The sequence below is a fragment of the Hemiscyllium ocellatum genome, chromosome 45, assembly GCF_020745735.1.
Source record: "Hemiscyllium ocellatum isolate sHemOce1 chromosome 45, sHemOce1.pat.X.cur, whole genome shotgun sequence".
In the NCBI taxonomy this organism is placed as follows: domain Eukaryota; kingdom Metazoa; phylum Chordata; class Chondrichthyes; order Orectolobiformes; family Hemiscylliidae; genus Hemiscyllium; species Hemiscyllium ocellatum.
Window position 1 is genome coordinate 13,383,226 of NC_083445.1, and position 22,260 is coordinate 13,405,485.

Sequence of the window (22,260 nt, forward strand, 5' to 3'; positions counted from 1 at the left end):
GTGGAGAGCTCTGTGTTGCTTTTGACAGTCATGAAAAGCTCCCACAACTTCCTTTTCCTTTTCAAAAAGACTTTGTCGTTCTCAGATGCAATCAGCTGTAAAGTCCAACTATCACTTGACTTACACTTTCTTGAGCATTATTCTCAATGAAAGGAAGTAATTAAACTCCATAGACTGCTCTTTCCATGTGTGCCATGATCGTCAAGACAAGCTTCTTAATTCAAATTGTTACATGACTTGAACTTTGTGCTTTGAGATGAGCATTAAAAAAAACTACATAACAGCACATCTATCAACAGAAGACAGAACCTGCAAATTTGGCTTTTTGGAAACTATATCAGTTCATTTTTCCCAAATAAATTTTCAACGGAACTATGGAGGTGTTTCTTGATCTTTAACTGACTCACCTCCAGCTCTGAGAGAAAAAAAACTGCAGATGCTGGAATCCAAGGTAAACAAGCAGGAGGATGGAAGAATACAGCAAGCCAGGCAGCACCAGGAGGTGGAGAAGTAAACATTTAGTTGTAACCCTTGTTCAGGACTGGGGATGGGAAGGTGGGGGGTGGGGGGTATCGTTTTGGGTGGGAGGAGGGGCAGGATGGTGAGGTAGGGATAGGTGAACCCAGGTATAGGGTACAACCTTGTTGGTCAATGCGAGGAATTAATTTAGTTGGTAACTGGAAGGAAGGTCAGTCAGAGGAATGGTAGTGCGGGTGAGGGGCTGGAAAGGGAGTCAGGGGATGGGAAGGAAGGTTATTTGAAATTGGAGAACTCATTATTGAGTCCTCCAGGCTGAAGACTGCCAAGACAGAAGATGAGGTGTTGTTCTTTCAATTTGTGGTCTGATTTGCTGTGGCAATAGAGGAGGCAGAGGATGGTCATATTAGAAAGGGACTGAGAAGGGGAATTAAAATGGGCGGTGATTGGGAGGTCAGGTTGGCCTCTGCAGACCTAGCTGAAATGCTTGACGAAATGTGCCCTCAGTTTACATTTGGTCTCACCGACGTAGAGAAGACCACATTGGGAACACCAAACACAGTAAACTAGGTTAGAGGAGAGGCAGGCGAACCTCTGTCTCACCTGGAAGGACTGTTTGGGGCCCTGGATGGAGGTGAGGGGGTTGGTATGCCAATAGGTTTTGCATCTTTTACTGTTGCAGGGGAAGGTACCAGGTGTTCGGGGGGGGGTGTTGGTGGGGAGAGTGGCATGAACGAAGGATTGGCGAAGGGAATTTGCAGAAGGCAGAGAGGGGTGGGGAGGGGAAGATGTTACTGGTGGTGGGGTCTAATTGGAATTGGTGGAAGTCTTTCAGGAAGATACGTTGGATGCAGAGACTGGTGAGGTGATAAGTGAGGACAAGGGGGACTCCGACTTTATTGTGTTTGGGGGGGATGGAATTTAGAGCCGTAGAGCAGGGAATGGAGGAGTGGAGGGCTGTCTGGGTGACAGAGGGGGGAAAAGCACATTATTCAAAATAACTGGAAATCCGGGGTGCTTGGGAGTGAAATGTCTCCTCGTCTGAGCAGATGCAATGGAGGTGGAAGAATTGGGAAAACAGGGTGGAGTTCTTGAAGGATACTGGGTGGGAGGTGGTGTAGTCCAGGTAGTTATGGGAGTCTGTGGATTTAGAGTAAATGTCCGTCTGTAGACTGTCACCTGAGATGGAAATGAGAGGTCAATAAAGGGGAGGTGTCTGAGATAGAGCAAGTGAATTTAAGGGTGGGGTGAAAGTTGGGGATGAAGTCAATGAACTGCTGCAGTTCAGCCTGGCTACAGGATGAAACACCAATGCAGTCATAGATGTAACTGCAGTGCTTGTCTAGGTACTGAAGAGGGAATAAAAAATGAGGTCTGCAGATGCTGGAGATCACAGCTGCAAATGTGTTGCTGGTCAAAGCACAGCAGGTTAGGCAGCATCTCAGGAATAGAGAATTCGACGTTTCGAGCATAAGCCCTTCATCAGGAATAAGAGAGAGAGAGCCAAGCCGGCTGAGATAAAAGGTAGGGAGGAGGGACTAGGGGGAGGGGCGATGGAGGTGGGATAGGTGGAAGGAGGTCAAGGTGAGGGTGATAGGCCGGAGTGGGGTGGGGGCGGAGAGGTCAGGAAGAGGATTGCAGGTTAGGAGGGCGGTGCTGAGTTGAGGGAACCGACTGAGACAAGGTGGGGGGAGGGGAAATGAGGAAGCTGGAGAAATCTGAATTCATACCTTGTGGTTGGAGGGTTCCCAGGCGGAAGATGAGGCGCTCCTCCTCCAGCCGTCGTGTAGTTGTGTTCTGCCGGTGGAGGAGTCCAAGGACCTGCATGTCCTCGGTGGAGTGGGAGGGGGAGTTAAAGTGTTGAGCCACGGGGTGATTGGGTTGGTTGGTTCGGGCGGCCCAGAGGTGTTCTCTGAAGCGTAGACAGGCCGCTTACTTGCGGAACGCTTCAGAGAACACCTCTGGGCCGCCCGAACCAACCAACCCAATCACCCCGTGGCTCAACACTTTAACTCCCCCTCCCACTCCACCGAGGACATGCAGGTCCTTGGACTCCTCCACCGGCAGAACACAACTACACGACGGCTGGAGGAGGAGCGCCTCATCTTCCGCCTGGGAACCCTCCAACCACAAGGTATGAATTCAGATTTCTCCAGCTTCCTCATTTCCCCTCCCCCCACCTTGTCTCAGTCGGTTCCCTCAACTCAGCACCGCCCTCCTAACCTGCAATCCTCTTCCTGACCTCTCCGCCCCCACCCCACACCGGCCGATCACCCTCACCTTGACCTCCTTCCACCTATCCCACCTCCATCGCCCCTCCCCCTAGTCCCTCCTCCCTACCTTTTATCTCAGCCGGCTTGGCTCTCTCTCTCTTATTCCTGATGAAGGGCTTATGCTCGAAACGTCGAATTCTCTATTCCTGAGATGCTGCCTAACCTGCTGTGCTTTGACCAGCAACACATTTGCAACTGAAGAGGGAATAGTCGACATAGCTGACAAAGAGGCAGGCATAACTAGGGCCCATTACCACCCTCTGGATTTGGATTTGGAGGAAATGGGAAGAGTTAAAGGAAAAGTTACTAAGGGTGAGGACTAATTCGGCAAGGTGAAGGAGGATAGTGGTAGAGGGGGACTGGATGGGTCTGTTGGAGAGGAAGAGTCTGAGGACGATCCTTGTGAGGTATGGACGTGTATAAGGACTGCACGCCCATAGTGAAGGTAAAGCGCTGGGGGCCGGGGAACTGGAAGTTACTGAAGAGGTGGGAATTGGGTAGTGTCACGGATGTAAGTGGGAAGGGTCTGGACCAAGGGGGAGAGGATTGAATCGAGATAGGAAGAAATAAGTTTGGTGGGGCAGGAGCATGCGGAGACAATGGATCGGCCAGGGTAACTGGGCTTTTGGATCTTGGGGAGCAGGTCAAACTGGGCAGTGCGAGGCTGGGGGACTATGATGTTCATCCTCCAGACAACCACTGCCCCACCTTGTCAGTGGGGCTTGACAATGAAACGGGGTTTAGTGTGGAGAGAGTGGAGTGAGGTTGGAGTGGGGAAGGGATGGAGAAATTGAGGCAGCCAATGTCACGTCGGCAGTCACCTCTAGTTCTGGCTCCTCATCCTAGTTCAAAATTCTGATCAATTATAAAGCAATACACTCCTTAGTAAGTGCTTATACAGGAACAAGAGAGGGCAGTCAGTCCCGGGAGCCTCCCCTGGAATTCAAATGGATCTAGGTGATCTGTTCCTCAGCTCACCATTGCTACATATTTCTTGATATCCTTACTAAATAAAAATCTATCATTTTCAAGCTTGCAAGTTCTAACTATCCCCCTGCATCTACCAAGCTTTGGGTTTCTACCATTTCTAGTGTGAGATATGTGCTTTCTGATTTCTGTCCAAATGACCTAGGCTCGAATTCCAAGGCTGTATTTTGTTCTAGATTCTTCCCTATAGGAATTAGTTCTGTGTATCTATCCTACTGAATCCTTTCAATATTTTCAATATCTTGATCAAATTACCCCTGAATCTCCTTCATGCTTAGGAATTCAAGCTAAGTTCATAATACCTGTCCCGCTAATCCAACTTATTCAAAACACTTCTTTGAACTCTCCACTCTTGTTCCTCCAAAACTCTCCCAACTTACACTTGCTTGCTCCTGATACTCATTGCAGCTTCTCGAGCTCATTCGTTTGTGAGACCTGAAAAATGGCAGAACTCCTCAAATTTTCCCAGACTTCCTTTCCTCCCATCATTTTTTAGGGCACAATCTTGGGGTCACACTACCATTCTTTCCTGTTCTATTTGGTCTTCACTTCTACCCTCAGTATCTTCCTGCCCTGCAAGTCTCAATCATTTGGCCAGGTTTCTCAATAATTCCAAACACCATAGAGAATTACCTTCTGGCCAGGATTTTGAGGGGCCGCCGGGAGGTTGACATTGCATTCCCTGATTGACACCAGCAGATCCTGGAGGCATCATGTTAGATCCTCCCATACCTGTAAACAAGGGGTAAAGGAAGAGACAAAGTCACGTGGATAGACCAACACAGGCAGGGATGGTTTTAGTATTGGAAGTAATGACAAACAATGGCATGCTTGTGTTAACAAGACTTTTTTTTACTAGGTCCTGCATATGCCCAACTCCCTCTGACAAGATATTTATCATATTTTTGCCTTATTAGTCCCTTTCAGACCACACTTGAGGTTATAGAGGCAGCTGCTACCAAGACTACCTTAAATCCACAAAAGTAAGCCAACTGTCTGGTGATGACATTCCCTCTTTTCGCCTGTGCAGGGAGGAACATGGGACCTCCTCAGTCAGAACTGCACAACTTAATTCTGCAACTTGCAACACAGAAAATCTTGGTACCACGCTCCTAAATGTGGATGCTCCAAAACTCAATTCTCTAGCATATTTTGTTGCAATACACTGATACTCTAGTAACCTGATCCCAAAGTTCTGGTGTCCTAATATACTGGTGCCTCAGTATCCAAAGCATTGATGCTCCACTATCTGCCCATGTATACTGATACCTGAGTATCTCAAGCTTCAAATCACAATGATCAGAAACCCTGTGCCTCAATGTATGATGCCACAATCCATATATACTGCAAGCCAGGCGGATGACAGTTGGGAATAAGTGAGAACTGGGGCGGTTTAGTAAATAACGTAGAATACTCAACGTGTTTGCAGATGTGTGTTGATATACAACCAGGATCTGGTTAACCTCAGTTCTATCCCCAGCAAGCACAATGTTACACAAATATCTGCATGAGCACAATCAAAAATAAACTAAGGGAAAACAGGACAGGAACAGAAAGAGGCCATTTAGCTTCTTAAGCCCATCCTTCCATGAGATTGTGGCCAGTTTGTGACCTTTCTTCTCATTACCTCCTTTGCTTATTTTAAAATCATTGGTTCATAGAGTTGTCTTAATCAAAGATTTAAAATTAACATCTGACCCAACATCAACTGCTCTTGTCTGTAGAAAGCTGCCACATACCGAAGATCTGCTGGTCATGAATCAGTCAGTTCAATTAGATGAAGATCATTCTTGAATCAGAGGACAGTCGACAGCGCATGTAGAACAATTCCCTAACTTGCTTCCTGTCTGTAACCTTTAGGCCATATCTCCTAGTCCTGGACTTCAAATCAACTGAAATGGTTTCTCCCTCTACCTGCCCTATCGATTCTCCTTAATATCACAAAGAGTCCTTGTCATGTTTGTAATGTTAATGGGGATGGTCAGGCTTTCACCTGCATGGACCTTAGTAAGGGTTCATTTGGCCTGTTAGCCTGTGCCAGCCGTTTGAAAGAGCTAACCAATGAGCCTGACCCCTTTGGTCTTTCCACATGGCACTACTATTTTCCCATCAATTACTTAGCCAGTTCTGGTTTGGCAGTTACTATTGAATCTGATTCCACCACCTATCAGGTAGTACATATCAATCATAATGTATAACATTTTCTCCTGGTCCTCCTTCCAAATATCTCAAATATACATCTTCTGATTACCATCCATCCTGCCAATGAAAACTGCTTATCTTTCTTTATTCTAACAAAACTCATCATATTTAAAAGGGCTTTATTTAAAAGGGTATACTTTTAGTGGTGAGTTTTGAGATAGAAACCTAACTGCCTTTCTATACTTTTTCTGATATGGGTGTGCAAGTATTATAATGGAGCTTGGTTTACTTGCTAACAATCAATGTAAAAAAAAGGCGAATACCAAGCGGCCTGTTGTAATTCCCAGGAGCTGGGCCTGAAGCTACTCCAGTTCCAGGGGTGGAGGGCGGAGGTAGTGATGATATCTGCTGCTGCATTCCAGGTGGTGGTCTCTTCCCTTGGATAGCCAACTGCAAGTGGTCAGGAATGGGTTGTCCTCTTGCTAGCATCTTGTATGCCATGATCTGTGCTCGCAGCTGATGCAGTTGCCCTTGGTTGAAAGGAGAGGGTCCACGGTTTTGCTGTCCCAGTGTCTGAGGTTCCCCGCCATCCATTGGAACACCACCTAGTCCAGAAGACATAGGGGGTACCGAAGGAGGGCCATTAGCAGGTACTGGACTTGGGGCATGCTCAGTACACCCCAGAGGAGAAGGGTAACCTGTGATTGAAGAGTAATTACAGATTAACTTTGTCTTAAATGAGCAACTTGCATTTGAATAAAACCTTAAAAACATAAAACAACCCAATGTTTTAATTGTATCAAAGATTAGGGTTGGAGAGAATTAATTAGATTTTGATTTATATTATCATGTGTATTTTACAGTAAGAATACCATAAAATACAGAGAAAATTTTATTAAATGATAACTTGAGCACATCCTGCCAATTATGCTTCTCAACATTTCAAAAACGTACAAAGAGACACTTACTGACACAAGACTTGAGTGGAGATAGGAGATATACCTTTAATGTTTCATTCTGAGAACAAATCTACTTCAAGTAAAGACTGGCTCTAGTTTCTTCCTTCACTGGCTATCAGAAGTATAACACAATGCACTTCACAAGAGCTTTACCAAACAAAATTAGATAACAAATCGTTAGGGAAGATGACCAAAAGTATTTGTGATTTGGAGATGCCGGTGTTGGACTGGGGTGTACACAGTTAAAAATCACACAACCTGGTTGGACTGTAACCTGGTGTTATATGATTTTTAACAAAAATATTTGAACATCTTAAAGGAGGAGAGAGACATTTACGCAGGGTATTCCGGAAATTATGCCTTGTGCAGCTCAAAGCATAGGTAAAAACAATGACTGCAGATGCTGGAAACCAGAGTTTAGGTTAGAGTGGTGCTGGAAAAGCACAGCAGTTCAGGCAACATCCCAGGAGCAGTAAAATCGACATTTTGGGCAAAAGCCCTTCATCAGGAATACAGGCAGAGTGCCTGTAGGGTGGAAAGATAAATGAGAGGAGGGTGAGGGTGGGGAGAAAGTAGCATAGAGTACAATAGGTAAGTGGGGGAGGAGATGAAGGTGATAGGTCAGGGAGGAGGGTGGACTGGATAGGTGGAAAGGAAGATAGGCAGATAAGACAAGTCATGGGGACAGTGCTAAGCTGGAAGTTTGGAGCTTGGGTGAGGAGGGGGAAGGGGAAATGAGGAATCTGGTGAAGTCCACATTGATGGCCTGGGGTTGAAGTGTTCCAAGGCGGAAGATGAGGCCTTCTTCCTCCAGGCGTTGGGTGGTGAGGGAGCGGCGGTGAAGGCATAGCTGACAATAATGAATGATGAATATTGGGATTTTTAAGGACATTGCAGGAGGGGGAGGGGACATGCAAGGAATGTGATGATGGTGTGTGAATGGGCCAGAGCAAGTTAAGATAGAGGCAGCAGAGTTCCTTGCAGAGGAAACAACTTGAAGTTAAATCATCTGGAGGGCAAGTCCCTGTGGACCATAATTCCTTTACTCCAAGCAGTAGCCATTGTATAATTGAAAAATAATGTATTCATTTTTTAAATGGAGCAGTCAGTAGAGGTGCAACAAAAAATGCAATCCATTCATTTATTTTATTAAAGTAAAAATCTCTCCATTAAAGCAAAGCCTATTACCTTGAGAATGCTGGTCCATGGGGCTAGGTGGTGGTGCCATGCCACTGTGTCCTCCTGACCTCATGCTAATGGATTTCATCTGGCTGTAACGTGGGTCATCGGGCATCACCTTTTCATGCATTGATTCCATTGCCTGCAAAGAGAAAAAATGTTAGAGGCATTGTTCCCTTACAGCTGGCAGAGAACTACAATTACTATACACAGCCTGTACCAGTGAATGTGCAATCCATTAATGTCATGCTCTTCACCAGTTTCCTGGCGTTCTGTTGACCAAAGCTCTCAGTGAAATGGACGCGATGGGACAGGGAAGGGATTGGGGATTTAGCTGTGATTAATGGAGTAGCCAAGCACTGACTGTAGCAGGTTCCTTGGAGGTCTCTGCATTACAAATGGCTCGCAAGAACTGCACAGTATATGCAGCATAATGGATTAACATGAGGAGAGCTGCTGAGAAGAGGAGATAAGGTGAAACTGACAGACTTCCTACGAGTCAGCTCTTCGGCATCCTGCTGCTGCTGATTACCACAAAGAAGCCTGCTAGCTGCACATGGATTCGAACAGGGTTCAGCAGAAATGTCAAAGTCAGCCTTTCAAACAGCAATGACAGCGGGTTACACAGTGCTAAGGAGCAGAATGCATCTGGAACTTAACTATTTAATGCAAATGAAATAGGAAGAAAAGCAAAAACTGACCCTTCAATTGACATTGGAACCATACAACTAGAAAAGATAGTGGTATAATTGAAGGGGCATCCGTACAGATACTATTATGCAGAGAAGCATTGTATATCAGAGTGCTATATAAAGTGGTATGGTGTATTACAGTGTTACATAGAGGAGAGAGTGTACCAGAGTACTTTACAGAGAAATTTGATACAAATCAGATACTTAGAGAGATGAGGAATATTAGATTGATATGTTGAGGGATAGTTTTAGGCTGCAAATGCAGTACATGCCTTGTAGGTGACACCAATAGCACGCATGAAGAGGCTCTCTTCCCAATTTTAGAGTGACAGAAGAGGAACAGAAAAGTGCACGGGTCCGGAGCTTTACCCTTCAAAAATCAAGGTCTCACAACCCGGCCCACTGCAGCAGCCATGATGCACTTTCTGAATCTGCTGCTGTGTTTACTTCTTCTTACAAGTTTGTGGAAGGTGGCAAGACAACCTCAGTGAGGGAGCAGCTGCATCAAGAGTGTAGTGCTGGAAAAGCACAGTGGGTCAGGTAGTATCCGAGGAGCAGAAGAATCAACATTTCGGGTATAAGCCCTCCATCAGGAATAAGGCTTGTGAGCCAAGAGGACAGAGAGATAAATGGGAGGGGTTTGGAGCTGGGGGGGTGAAGGTAGCTGAGAGTGTGATAAGTAGATGAAAGTGGGGCTAATGGTGATAGGTTGGAGAGGAGGGTGGAGTAGAGAGGTGGGAAGGAAGATGGCCAGGTAGGCCAGGTCATGAGGCCGGTGCTGAGTTAGAGGGTTGGATCTGGGATAAGGTGAGGGGAGGGGAAATGAAGAAACTGGTGAAGTCCACCATTAATCCCGTGTGGTTGGAGGGTCCCAAGACGGAAGATGAGGTGTTCTTCCTCCAGGCGTCGGGTGGTTAGCTGATTGAGGAGGCCCAGGACTTGCATGTCCTTGGTGGAGTGGGAGGGGGAGTTTAAAGTGTTCGGCCGCAGGGCGGTGGGGTTGCTTTGTGCATCGTCCCAGAGATGTTCTTCAAGGCGTCCTGTCTCCCCAATCAGAGAACATCTCTGGGACACACGCACGATGGGCCTCCCTCCTGTTAGTAGTTTAACTGTTCTCCACCATTCATGACTGGATACAGCAGAGCCCTTTTTAAAAATTCACTCACTTGTATGTGAGTGTTGCTGGCTGAACCAATATTTATTGCTCATCTCTAAATGCCCTTAAGAGCTGGTGGGGAGCTGCTTTCTTGAATCACTGCAGTCCATGTGCTTTAGGTCAACCCAAATGCCATTAAGGATAGAATTCCTAGATTTTGACCCAACATCAATGAAGGATTTGTGATGTAATGTTAAAAGATTAAGTAGGAATATCTCTCTGGGCATTAATGTAATATTACAAAGTTAAAGTACACTGAGTGAACATTCTGGAAGTGGGTGGGGACGACATTCATGCAAGAATGCGAATGACCCCTAGTCCTATTAGTCATTTGCTACTACTCCCCCTATTATCAAATTAAACAATCATTCAATCTCTTCCATTCAGAGATGCTTTCTAGCTATCCCCTGAAGCTAGGTATGTCACACCTGCATTGTCTTGGGGAACCACTGAGTCAGGAAAATCATTTACATAACGAATTCCTAGGATTAGGGCATTTACATTTACATTATCTCCAAGGATGATCTCATCCTACCATTGTATCTGGGGTAACGTGACTGTGATGGAGTGACTGGGGGTTGTCATGAGTGGCATGTGACTATGGGGGAGTGACCAGAGTATCTGTGAGCATTACCAACTGACCTGTATAAAGGGAATGTGTTCTCTTTGTTCAGGACCTCACTTTGACTCAACTTCGCACACCTGCAAAGGAGGGGAGGGTCAAAGGGGATCACCTAACTTGTACAAGCTTTAATAAACTTTAACTGTTTGCAGAAGTTGGTGTGTGTGAATTGCATCTTGTGTATGAAACTTTGGAAGAAGAACCCAACAGTGACAGTAAGTGGTTTGAAGGGGAAAATGCTTAGATTGGATCTGTTGGCTATGGGATAGCTCAGCCCTGTCAACACATGGTGCATCCAATGTTAGGTCTACAAGTAATCCTGTGTTGTAAATTCACCAGGTCAACACCTCATTTTTACTTATGCTTGATGGTACACCTGTCATGTCCTCTTCTAGCATCTCTTATTGAACAGTGCTAATCTAGCTTGATGGCATTAGTACTAATGAGCCCTTACGGGTGATGAACAATGAAGTTGTCCACCAAACTCATATCCTGTGCCCTTTCCACACTCAATGTTTCTTCCAAGTAGTGTTCAACATGGAGAAGGTCTGATCAGTTAGTCAAAGCGGTGCAGCAGGTGATAATCAGCCAGTGGTTTCCTTGTTTGAGTCTGACCTGATGCAAGAAGACTTCAATATCATGGACTCCCAGGGCACTTCACCCTCCAACTGTTCATCACTATGTTCCCATCTCTGGCAGTTCTGTCCTTGTGGGACAGCATATACCCTACCTAAGGATGGAAATACTGCTGTTTGAGATATATTCTATATCATTATGATTATGTGCTTACGACTCTGTCAGTCTGTGAGATAGCTCTCCCAATTTTGGCACATGCCTCCAACATTGGTACTAACGTGGTCCATGACAATAGGTAGGATCTAGACACATATTCTCTGAGAATATGAGCAGCTCGGGGCTAAATTTAAAAAACAGAACCTCAAAGGTGTTAGTGTTCAGATTACTAATTGAGCCATATGCAAACTTGCATAATGTAAATAAGATTAGAGGTAAGTGCATTCATGAAGCAATGGCACCAGTACTGGGGTAGGAGAGTTGTTTCGTTGGGACCAGCTTCATTTGAATCATACTACAACCAATGTTCTTGCTGCCTAAAGCTGTAGACAAGGCATTAAACTACTTAGTTGGGGAGGGTTCAATTTAACAGCTACCCTGTTAAGCTGCCTAAAATGTTCGTAATGTGTAATAAAATAGGATCGATAAGCGATCTCATCGTTTAAGATCCTTTGGGAGTAGTGATGATAACATGGTAGTTTGAGGGAAGCAACATAAGTCTCAAAAGTTTAAAAAAATCAAAAAGAAACAAGAGAGCAGAGATGCAGGATAGTGAAAAGATGAACAATAATCAGTCCATAACAGGAAGGAGCAGAAGAATGCAGAAAAAAATTAGAACCAGAGTAAGTAGCACTGGTAAAACGTCAAAATTGAAGGCCCTTTATCTGAATGCACATGACACAAGATTGGTATAAATTGAAATAAATTAAAATGACTTCATAGCAGTCACAGGGATGTGGTTGCACAATGATCAAGACTAGAAACTCAATGTTCAAGAGTATTCAATGTTTCTGAGGAACAGGCAAAAAAGAAAAGGGAGTGGGATAGCTTTGTTCATAATAGAAGGTATTTGTCCAGTTGTAAATAGTGACATACATGCAATACATTGTGATGAGGAATCAGTTTAGGTAGAAATAAGGAATAGCATGGGAAAGAGGTCAAGGATGGGACTCATCTGTAGGCCTGAAGTGTTGCATCATCATAGGACCAAGTATAAATCAGGAAATAATGGAAGTTTATAATCAGGGATCTACAAATGTTAATGGGTGATTTCAATCTGTGTATTGATTAGACAAATCAGATGGATAAAGGTAACATGTAGAACAAATTTATAGAGTGCGTCAGGGATTGTTTCTTAGATCAATGAGTGCAGAACCTACCTGGGAACAGATTATTTTAGCTCTATAAGACCACACGATGTAGGAGCAGAAGTAAGCCATTTTGCCCATCAGATCTGCTTTACCATTCAATGAGATCATGACTGGACTGATAATCCTCAGCTTTACTTTCCATGCCTTTTCTTGTATCCTTGATACATTCACTGATTAAAAAGCTGTCTACCTCAGCACTGAGTATACTTAATGATCCAGCTTCCACACATCTCTGTGTTAAAAAAAACATACAGATTTATTACCTTCCAAGAGAAGAAATTCTTTCTCTGTCCCACCTAAGTGATCTCTTACTTTGAGATTATGCTCTCTGGTCTGAGACTCTCCCACAAGGGGAAACAATGTCTCCACAGCTAAGCCATTCTAGTAATGTGAAATAAGATAGTATCAATAAGAGATCTCATTGTTTAGGATCCTCTGGGAATAGTGATGATAACATGGTATGTTTCAGGGAAGCAACACAAGTCTCAACTTAAATAAGCACAATTACATGATGTGAGGGAAGAATTGTCAAAAATGGGCTGGGGAAAACAGCTAAAGAAAATGTCAGTGGATGAGCCGTGACAAGCATTTCAGTAGATATTTCATAGCACTCAGTAAACATTTGTTTCAGTCAAAAAGGAGGACTTGGTGACAAGGGTGAACATGCCATAGAATACAAGGAGAGTATCCAATTACCAAAACTAGTGGTAGTACAGAGGATTGGGAATCTTTTTAGCAACTAGTAATGGATATGCAATAAGTTAATAAAGAGGGAGAAAATTGATGATGCAAATAAATTGGCAAGAAATATAAAAACAAACAGCAAGAGCTTTGTGCGTGTATAAGAGTAGCTAAAGTACGTATGGGATCCTTGGAGAATGCAACTCAGGAATTAACAATAGGATACAAGGAAGTGATAAGATAAATTAAATCAATATTTTGCATCAGTTTTCATGGTTGAGGACTGCAAACATCCCAAAGATAACAGATAAGCAAGGTACTAATGTAAAAAAAGTCTCTATCAGAAAGACAAAGTGCTTGACAACTTGAGAAGAAGCCAGGACCTGACGGTCTGCATTCAAGGGTTTTAAACTAAATGAACTGATGAGGTGTACCTCTGTGGGAAGCTAGCGAAGTGACTGCTGGGTCTCTTGCTGTGATATTTGTATCATTGATAGTCACAGGTGAGGTGCTGGAAGACTGGAGGTTGGCAAACGTGGTGCCACTGTTTAAGAAGGGTGGTAAAGACAAGCCAGGGAACTATAGACTGGTGAGCCTGACCTCAGTGGTAAGCAAGTTGTTGGAGGGAATCCTGAGGGACAGGATGTACATGTATTTGGAAAGGCAAGGACTGATTCGGGATAGTCAACATGGTTTTGTGCGTGGGAAATCATGTCTCACAAAGTTGATTGAGTTTTTTGAAGAAGTAACAAAGAGGATTGATGAGGGCAGAGCAGTAGATGTGATCTATATGGACTTCAGTAAGGCGTTCGAAAAGGTTTCCCATGGGAGACTGATTAGCAAGGTTAGATCTCATGGAATACAGGGAGAACTAGTCATTGGATACAGAACTGTCTCAAAGGTAGAAGACAGAGGGTGGTGGTGAAGATGGTTACCTCAGATTACAAAAGGATCTGGACCAGATGGGCCAACGGGCTGAGAAGTAGCAGATGGAGTTTAATCCAGATAAATGCAAGGTGCTGCATTTTGGAAAAGCAAATCTTAGCAGGATTTATACACTTAATGGTAAGGTTCTAGGGAGTGTTGCTGAACAAAGAGACCTTGGAGTGCAGGTTCATAGCTCCTTGAAAGTGGAGTCGCAGGTAGATAGGATAGTGAAGAAGGCGTTTGGTATGCTTTCCTTTATTGGTCAGAGTATTGAGTACAGGAGCTGGGAGGTCATGTTGCGGCTGTACAGGACATTGGTTAGGCCACTGTTGGAATATTGCATGCAATTCTGATCTCCTTCCTATTGAAAGGATGTTGTGAAACCTGAAAGGGTTCAGAAAAGATTTACAAGGATGTTGCCAGGGTTGGAGGATCTGAGCTACAGGGAGAGGCTGAACGGGCTGGGCTGTTTTCCCTGGAGTGTCGGAGGCTGAGGGGTGACCTTCTAGAGGTTTACAAAATTATGAGGAGCATGGATAGGATAAATAGACAAAGTCTTTTCCCTGGGGTCGGGGAGTCCAGAACTAGAGGGCATAGGTTTAGGGTGAGAGGGTAAAGATATAAAAGAGACCTAAGGGGCAACCTTTTCACGCAGAGGGTGGTACGTGTATGGAATGAGCTGCCAGAGGATGTGGTGGAGGCTGGTACATTTGCAACATTTAAGAGGCATTTGGATTGGTATATGAATAGGAAGGATTTGGAGGGAGATGGGCCGGGTGCTGGCTAGATTGGGTTGGGATACCTGGTCGACATGGATGGGTTGGACCGAAGGGTCTGTTTCCATGCTGTACATCTCTATGACTCTATGACTGCAGAGATAGTAGAGGTATTGATCGACATATTCCATGTTGGATTCTAGGAAGGTTCAAGAGGTTTGGAAAACTGCTAATGTTATGCCCCATTCAAGAAGGAAGGCAGACAGAAAACTGGAAACTTTAGGCCAGTTATTTAACATCTCTTGTCAGGAAAATGCTGTAGTCCATTATTAAGGAAAAAACAGCCGGACACTCAAAGCTTAGTGCAATCAAATGGAATTTAACACGGTTTTGTGAAATGGAAATCAGGTTTGACAAATTTGTTGGGAGTTATTTGAGGAAACAACATGCAGAATTGACAAAGGGCAACTGGTAGATGAAATGCATTTGAATTTCCAGAAGGCATTTGATAAATTTTGTTGCACAAGGTAGGAGCTCACAGTGTTGGAGATAATGTATTAGCATAGATTGAGGATTGATTAACACCCAGAAGGCAGACACTCAGGATTAATAGATCTTTATCAGATTGGAAAGGTATCACTAATGGAGTGCCACAAGGATCCTACAGTGTCAATTATTTACTTCAACCATGTTTCCCTTTATGGGAGAGTTTAGTATCTGAATAAGGAAACATCCTTTAAAGACAGAGGTGAGAAGTGAATTTGTAAAATTCTTTATTGCAGAAGGGTGTAAAGGCTGGATTGTTAAGTATATTCTAGGTTAAGATAGACGTATTTTTAGTAAGGGAATCAAGGGTATGGGCAGGTCAGTGGAGTTGAGTATTATCAGATCAGCTGTGATCACACCGCTTTTAATTCAATGTCTAATGATTAGATTAGATTACTTACAGTGTGGAAACAGGCCCTTCGGCCCAACAAGTCCACACCGACCCGCCGAAGCGCAACCCACCCATACCCCTACATTTACCCCTTACCTAACACTACGGGCAATTTAGTATGGCCAATTCACCTGACCCGCACATCTTTGGACTGTGGGAGGAAACCAGAGCACCCGGAGGAAACCCACGCAGACACGGGGAGAACGTGCAAACTCCATACAGTCAGTCAGTCGCCTGAGTCAGGAAATGAACCCGGGTCTCAGGCGCTGTGAGGCAGCAGTGCTAACCACTGTGCCACCGTGCCGTTGGCTTGGAGAAGTGGGCAGAGTGTAATCAGACTGCAAATGTAATTTTGCCTTTATTGTTAGGAAATTGGAGTTTAAAAATACTGAAGTCTTATTCCAACTATATAGGGTGTTGGTGACAATGTAAACGCTCTCTGTGTTTAAGAAATGATATATTCACACTGGAGAAAGTCCAAAAGCTGATTACTTTGAACAAAGTGCATGACTTATCAGGAACTGACATACAGTTTAAACTTTTTTTGATGAGAGTTTGAAGAATAAGTAGTGAATTTATTGAAACATACAGGATTCTGAGCGTGCTGAGAGGGTAGATGTTGAGAACATTGTCACATGTATGGTAATCTCAAAGTAGGGGCCACAGTTAAAGAATAACAGGACATTCATTTAAAACTGAGATGTGAAGGAATTTCTTCTCCCAGAGGGTGGTGAATATCTGGAACGTTCTACCCCAGAGAGCGGGGAAGGCCAGAATCACTAATGTATTTAAAAAGGAGGTAGGTATGTTTATGAAATCTCAAGGAGTTGGGTGCTGTGAGGAGATGACATGATAGAGAAATGACAGCCTGAGGCAGATCAGATATGGTCTTATTGAATGGTGGGGAAAGCTTGAAGGATCAAATAGTCTACTCCTGCTTCTATTTCTAATGTCATTACTATAGTATTAAGGGAGGTGGCTCAGAGAATCAGAAGAAAGAAAGGTCAGGTTCTGCGTGAAGTCAGGGGAGTGCCACTAATGATATAGATATTAAAGAGCGAACATTACAATGCTGAGTCAAACAGCCTGCTCTGCTGTTTGATTCCACAAAATTCTGAACAGCAGCTATGGAATGACTTTAACAAGCCAAACAAATCAACAGTCTAGCCTCATTAATGTTTTCCTTTTGCTGCTAAACTCTTTATCTTAAAGACTGCTTTCTAACACATCATAGTTCTATTATAAGAGATTATCACAACATTACCTTATGAAGTTGATGAATGCTTTCTGCAGCATAACCTCCAGGCCCCTGTGGAGTCATGGAATGACTGGCAGATGGGGGACCAGGGCTTGGTCCCATCATACTGTGTGCAGAGCCGGGTGAGGGTCCAGGACTGGGGCCTAGCATTGATCCAGGAGAAGGTCCAGGTCCTGGTGAGGGGCCTGGGCGAGGTGTGCCTCCCATTGGAGGATCAGGAGTTGACATCTTTCAGCAACACTCTTTGACAAATGGCTGCCCACCCTTCAATAAAAAGATACACATTACCCAATGCATTTGCCTTCATTTTTGTGTGCAATGCTTTGGTTCAAGTGTCTGCTTCCGCTTTTGAATTCTCACAGAGAAGTTCTCCCCATGTCATAACCATAATTGGAGCAGAGAAATGATTTTTTAAAAACCACACACTTTCAATAGAATAAATAAAGAGAAACTTTGAATGGTGTTGGGTTGATAACCAGAGAGTTTAAACCTGTGGGCTTTGAAGATATTGCCAAAAGAGCCCGAGACAGCATGATGCAAACATTTGTAAAGGAACATATGTTAGAATTTGGATTGCACTACCTAACAGGGTGGATGGATTGAAAGAGCTTCAATTGCAGTTTTCAAAATACAATTGGATAAATACTTGGTCAGAAAATTATGGCAGGGATATGATAAGAGACTGTGAGACTAATGGGTTGCTGTCTGAAAAAATAAGTTTATACTTGATGGGTCAAATGGCCTTTTGCACTGTACTATTGAATAAACCAATCAATTGGACTCAGAGAATCTCCACAGTGTCGAAGCAGGCCATTTGGCCAATTGAGTCCACACTGACCCTCTGAAGAGCATCCCACCTCGACCGTCTCCTATCCTATACCTGTAACTATGCAGTTCCTATGGCCAATTCACCTGACCTGCATGACTGTAGGAGAAAACCAGAGCACCCAGAAAAAAACCCACACAGACACAGGGAAAATGGGCGGCACAGTGGTTAGCACTACTGTTTCACAGCGCCAGAGACCCGGTTCAATTCCTGCCTCAGGCAACTGACTGTGTGGAGTTTGCACATTCTCCCTGTGTCTGCGTGGGTTTCCTCTGGGTGCTCCAAAAATGTGCAGGTTAAGTGAATCGGCCATGCTAAAATTGCCCATGGTGTTAGGTGAAGGGGTGAATGTAGGAGAATGGGTCAGGCTGGGTTGCACTTCGGCGGGTCGGTGTGGACTTGTTGGGCCGAAGGGCCTGTTTCCACACTGTAAGTAATCTAATCTAATCTAAAAAAAATGCGTCAACTCCACATAGACAGTCATCAGTGTGGAATTGAACCCAGGTCCCTGGCACTGTGAGGCAGCAGTGCTAACTAATGAGCCACCATGCTGCGCTTTCAATTCAAAAGGTTAGTTCTGCTTTCTCCCCACAGATGCTGCCAAACCTGCTGAGCTTCTCCAGCAATTTCTGTTTCTGTTTCAGATCTCCAGCATTTGCAGTTCTGCATTTTATTATATCACTTAATATGACCTAGTCACATTGCCACTTGGGGAGCTTGCAGAACACAAGTTGGCTGACATACATCCTATATCCCAACAATTATGACACTTCAAAATGACTTTTCTTTTTTCACAGATTGAACATGTTATGGCAAGACCAGCATTTATTCCCCAACCCTAATTGCCCTTAAGGAGGAGGTTGTGTGTTGTCCTTTAACAAAATGGCTTGCTTGGCCTTTATAAAGGCTAATTAAGAGTCAATGACACTGTGTGAATCTGGAGTCACAATGTAGCCCAGGAGGCAGATTTCCTTCCCTTGAAATTCCTTGAATTTTAATTTTTACCAGCTGCCACGATGGGATGTAAATGAATGTTTTGCAAAATCTGCACCTCAGGATTACTAGCAACATTATCATTGCTGTATCATCTCATCAGCTGCAAGATTATTTGGGCTGTTCTACAGTTGTGAAAGTTGCTATATAAATATAAGTTATTTCTGTGTTCTATTTCTAGGCTTGTTTGGTCTGTAGAGTATTGTTCATCATTTGTCACCCACTGCTCTATAAAGTTTTCTACCCAGGCTTGACAGTACAGCTTAATGGCAATAAACTAATAAACCAATAAATGGATTTCAGGTACCCCTTGAAGGTCTGATTCTCTGACAGCCATGAATGGATGACCAATGCTATTCCACTGTGCAAAATAAATTTGGAGAGTAAAAATGCCTGTCACATAATATAAGAATCTTGACTTGTTACTTCTTCCAAAATGCCATCACCTCACACTTATCAGGTTAAATTCTATTTGCCACCAATCTGCCCATCTGACCAATCTGTAACCTAACACCTTCACCCTCACTGTCAACCACCAGGTCAATCTAAATAGTCCCTTTACATTGCAGCAACATGATAAAACAAAAAGTGATGACTGTGTGAGAAATAGGGACAGGAGATCAGTGTGGTAGAGATAGGTTTTAAATGGTTAAATCTAATAGGAACTACGTGCATTTCAAAAGAATTGTCATCCCTTCTCAATACTTCAATTATTCAACCATACATGCAGTCATTAGCTCTCAGAAGAATGCATTACTGTGGAAGATTAGATTCTAATTCTGTGGCTGTCGGGTGTGATTAGACAGAGTACTGATTATGCTAAGTGTGTTGAAATCATGCAATAATTGGGGAGAACCATTGTTCTGGGATCAGGATGTGATAGGGGCCTGAGTGGGAAGTGATTTATTGCAGTGGAACTCTACATAATAGGAGCGAATGGGAAGTGATTTGGTAGATCAGAACTCTGTGATTAGATTAGGTGTGTGCTGATGTGGAGCCAACTGTACAGTGCTTGGCCTGAATTAAAACTGACATGTGGGTTGCCAGGCAAATACACTTCAGGCAGCATTTGTATTTCACTGACATTTGCTATGAAAGGGAGAGCAGGCCTGTGAATCCCAGGGGTGATACCATGCTCTCTGAAGACACAGGCAAAAATAAAACCAACTGTCATACAAATTATCTAGTTTGTCTCAAGTCAGGATTGAAGAAGCAATTTGAGTAATGTGAGGAATCCAGCAAGATAATGCTGAATTTATGTTGAGAGGGAGGTGGGAAATTAGTAGAGTCTTAGCTGGGAGATCTGGTTACACTTTATCTCTTTCATCCCAATCTTTCCTTTTATTTCAATCCTTTTCATATCCTAATTTCCAAGTATTCCCAAGTAAGTGAATGGTAGGACAGAAGGGTAGTTATTTTACTCAATATGTTCTGACATGCTGCAACATATGTCTGGGGCAGGTGCTATGGAAAATTGGATCATCTGGTCCAGTGGCAAGGACATTACCTCTGTGCCACCAGAATCTCCAGGATAGGAGGGTATACTTTGTTTGATGACTTCCATACCCTAATACTCTGGACATTTGCTGTTTAGGCTGTCATGTGAGAATGGCCATTGAGCATTCATAAATCTGTAATCAAGGAAAATGATTGTTGTTAGGAAAGCATAATGAGCTATACCCAAACAGAAGTTAGTGCCTTCAGGAGGTGGGGAACAATTTGAAACCATGACTTCTTTGTGAAAACTCTATTTCCTGCTGGTGGCTTGGTCTTCTGTCCATGTCAATATGTTAACCTTTACATCATGAGTTTTTAATTTCCTCAATAGCCTTTGATTTGGCACCTTGTCAGATGTTTTTTGCAGGTCTAGGTGCAGTGCTTTCACTGGCTCCTCTGTCTACAGCATATCTTGCTTTCTCAAGGAACTCTGGTGAATTGGTTAAATATTCTGGTGCAGTAGTGAGGAACTGCCGCATTATTGGTTGGGGCCATTTCTTGGAGAAAGTGTGAATTAAAGCCTCATTTTAATTCTGAGGTAGAAGAGACTATGCTTATCTGTTGAAAAGGAGGATTTTTATTGTAGTGTCCAGGCAAATATTTATTACTTAATGAACATCACAAAAATGGATTATTTGGTCATTGTTACATTGCTGTGCCATAGTGTGACTGACATGTTTCTCACAGTGACTACACTTCAAAATTACTTAATTGTGTGTACTTTTGGATATCTGGCAATCAAATTTTAGCTAAACATATGTCTTTTCAGGATAGAAAAGGGAATAATATTCAAAGGAGAGTCAGATGGAGGTCAGATAATTTGGACTGTGCTGGTACAAAACAGGGACAGCAAATCAGCATAGTGTCATACAAGCATGGAAACAGACCCTTTGGTTCTACCAGTCCATGCCAACCATGTTCCCAAACTAAACTAGTCCCTCCTACCTGCGCTTGATCCATACCTTTGCAAACCTTTCTGATGCATGTCTTTTAAACATTGTAACTATACCTGCATTCACCACTTTCTCTGGCAGTTCACCCCAAAAAAACATTCTCTGTGTAAAAAGGTTGCTCCTCGTGTCCTTTTTAAATCTTTCTCCTCCTCTCACCTTAAAAATATGCCCCCTAGTTTTGAACTCCCTCATTCTAAGGAAAAGACTCTTTTCATCACCTTATCTATGCCCATCATGATTTTATAAACCTCTATAAGGTCACCCGTCAAGCTCCTACAACTCCAGTGAAAAAAGTCCCAGTCTTTCCAGTCCATTTTTATATCTTAAACCCTCCGTTCCCAGCAACATCTTGGTAAATCTTTTCTGAACCCTCTCCAGTTTAATATCCTTCCTATAATAGGGTGGCCAGAACTGCAGACAGTAGTCCAGAAAAGGCCTCATCAATATTCTGTACAACTCTACATGACATCCTAACTCTTGTACTCAAAGGTCTGAGCAAAGAAGGCAAACACGCTAAACGCCTTCTTAACCACTCTGTCTACCTTCAAAGATTTGTGTACCTAAACCCCATGGTCTCTGTTCCACAACAGTATCTAGTGCCCTACTCTTAATTGTATAAGTCCTGTCCTTGTTTAGTTTTACCAAAATGCAATGCCTCACATTTATCCAAATTAAACTCCATCTGCCACTCCTCAGTCCATGACCCAATTGATTGAGGTCTCCTTATAATCTTGGATAACCTTCTTCACTATCCACAACCACCAATTTTGCTGTCATCTGCAAACTTAGTAACCATGCCTCCTATATTGTTATCCAAATCATTTATATAACTGACAAACAAAAGTGGATCCAGTATGGAATACTGCTGGTCACAGGCCTCCAGTTCGAAAAACAACCCTCCATCACCCTCTGTCTCCTATTATAAGTCAATTTTGTATCTAATTTGTAAGCTCACCCTGAATCCCATGTGATTGAACTTTACTAATTAGTCTACCATGCAGAACCTTGTCAAAGGCTTTACTAAAGTCCAAGTAAACAATAT

The 22,260-nt window shown here is 43.4% G+C and overlaps 1 protein-coding gene across 6 annotated transcripts in view; it reads right to left on the reverse strand.

The window, feature by feature from the left end:
- smarca4a (SWI/SNF related, matrix associated, actin dependent regulator of chromatin, subfamily a, member 4a) overlaps window positions 1–22,260 on the reverse strand; it is a 105,218-nt gene that overhangs the window by 61,654 nt on the left and 21,304 nt on the right. For 5 of the 6 annotated variants that reach the window (XM_060855256.1, XM_060855255.1, XM_060855254.1 and 2 more), the window contains exons 2-5: window positions 16,956–17,213; window positions 8,027–8,159; window positions 6,203–6,577; window positions 4,371–4,469 (exon numbers count right to left, since the gene is read on the reverse strand). In XM_060855256.1, coding sequence (XP_060711239.1) covers window positions 4,371–4,469; window positions 6,203–6,577; window positions 8,027–8,159; window positions 16,956–17,177 — 829 coding nt within the window. In that variant the 5' untranslated portion in view covers window positions 17,178–17,213. The remainder of the gene's footprint in view (window positions 1–4,370; window positions 4,470–6,202; window positions 6,578–8,026; window positions 8,160–16,955; window positions 17,214–22,260) is intronic. The other variant, XM_060855257.1, reaches the window with a different exon arrangement.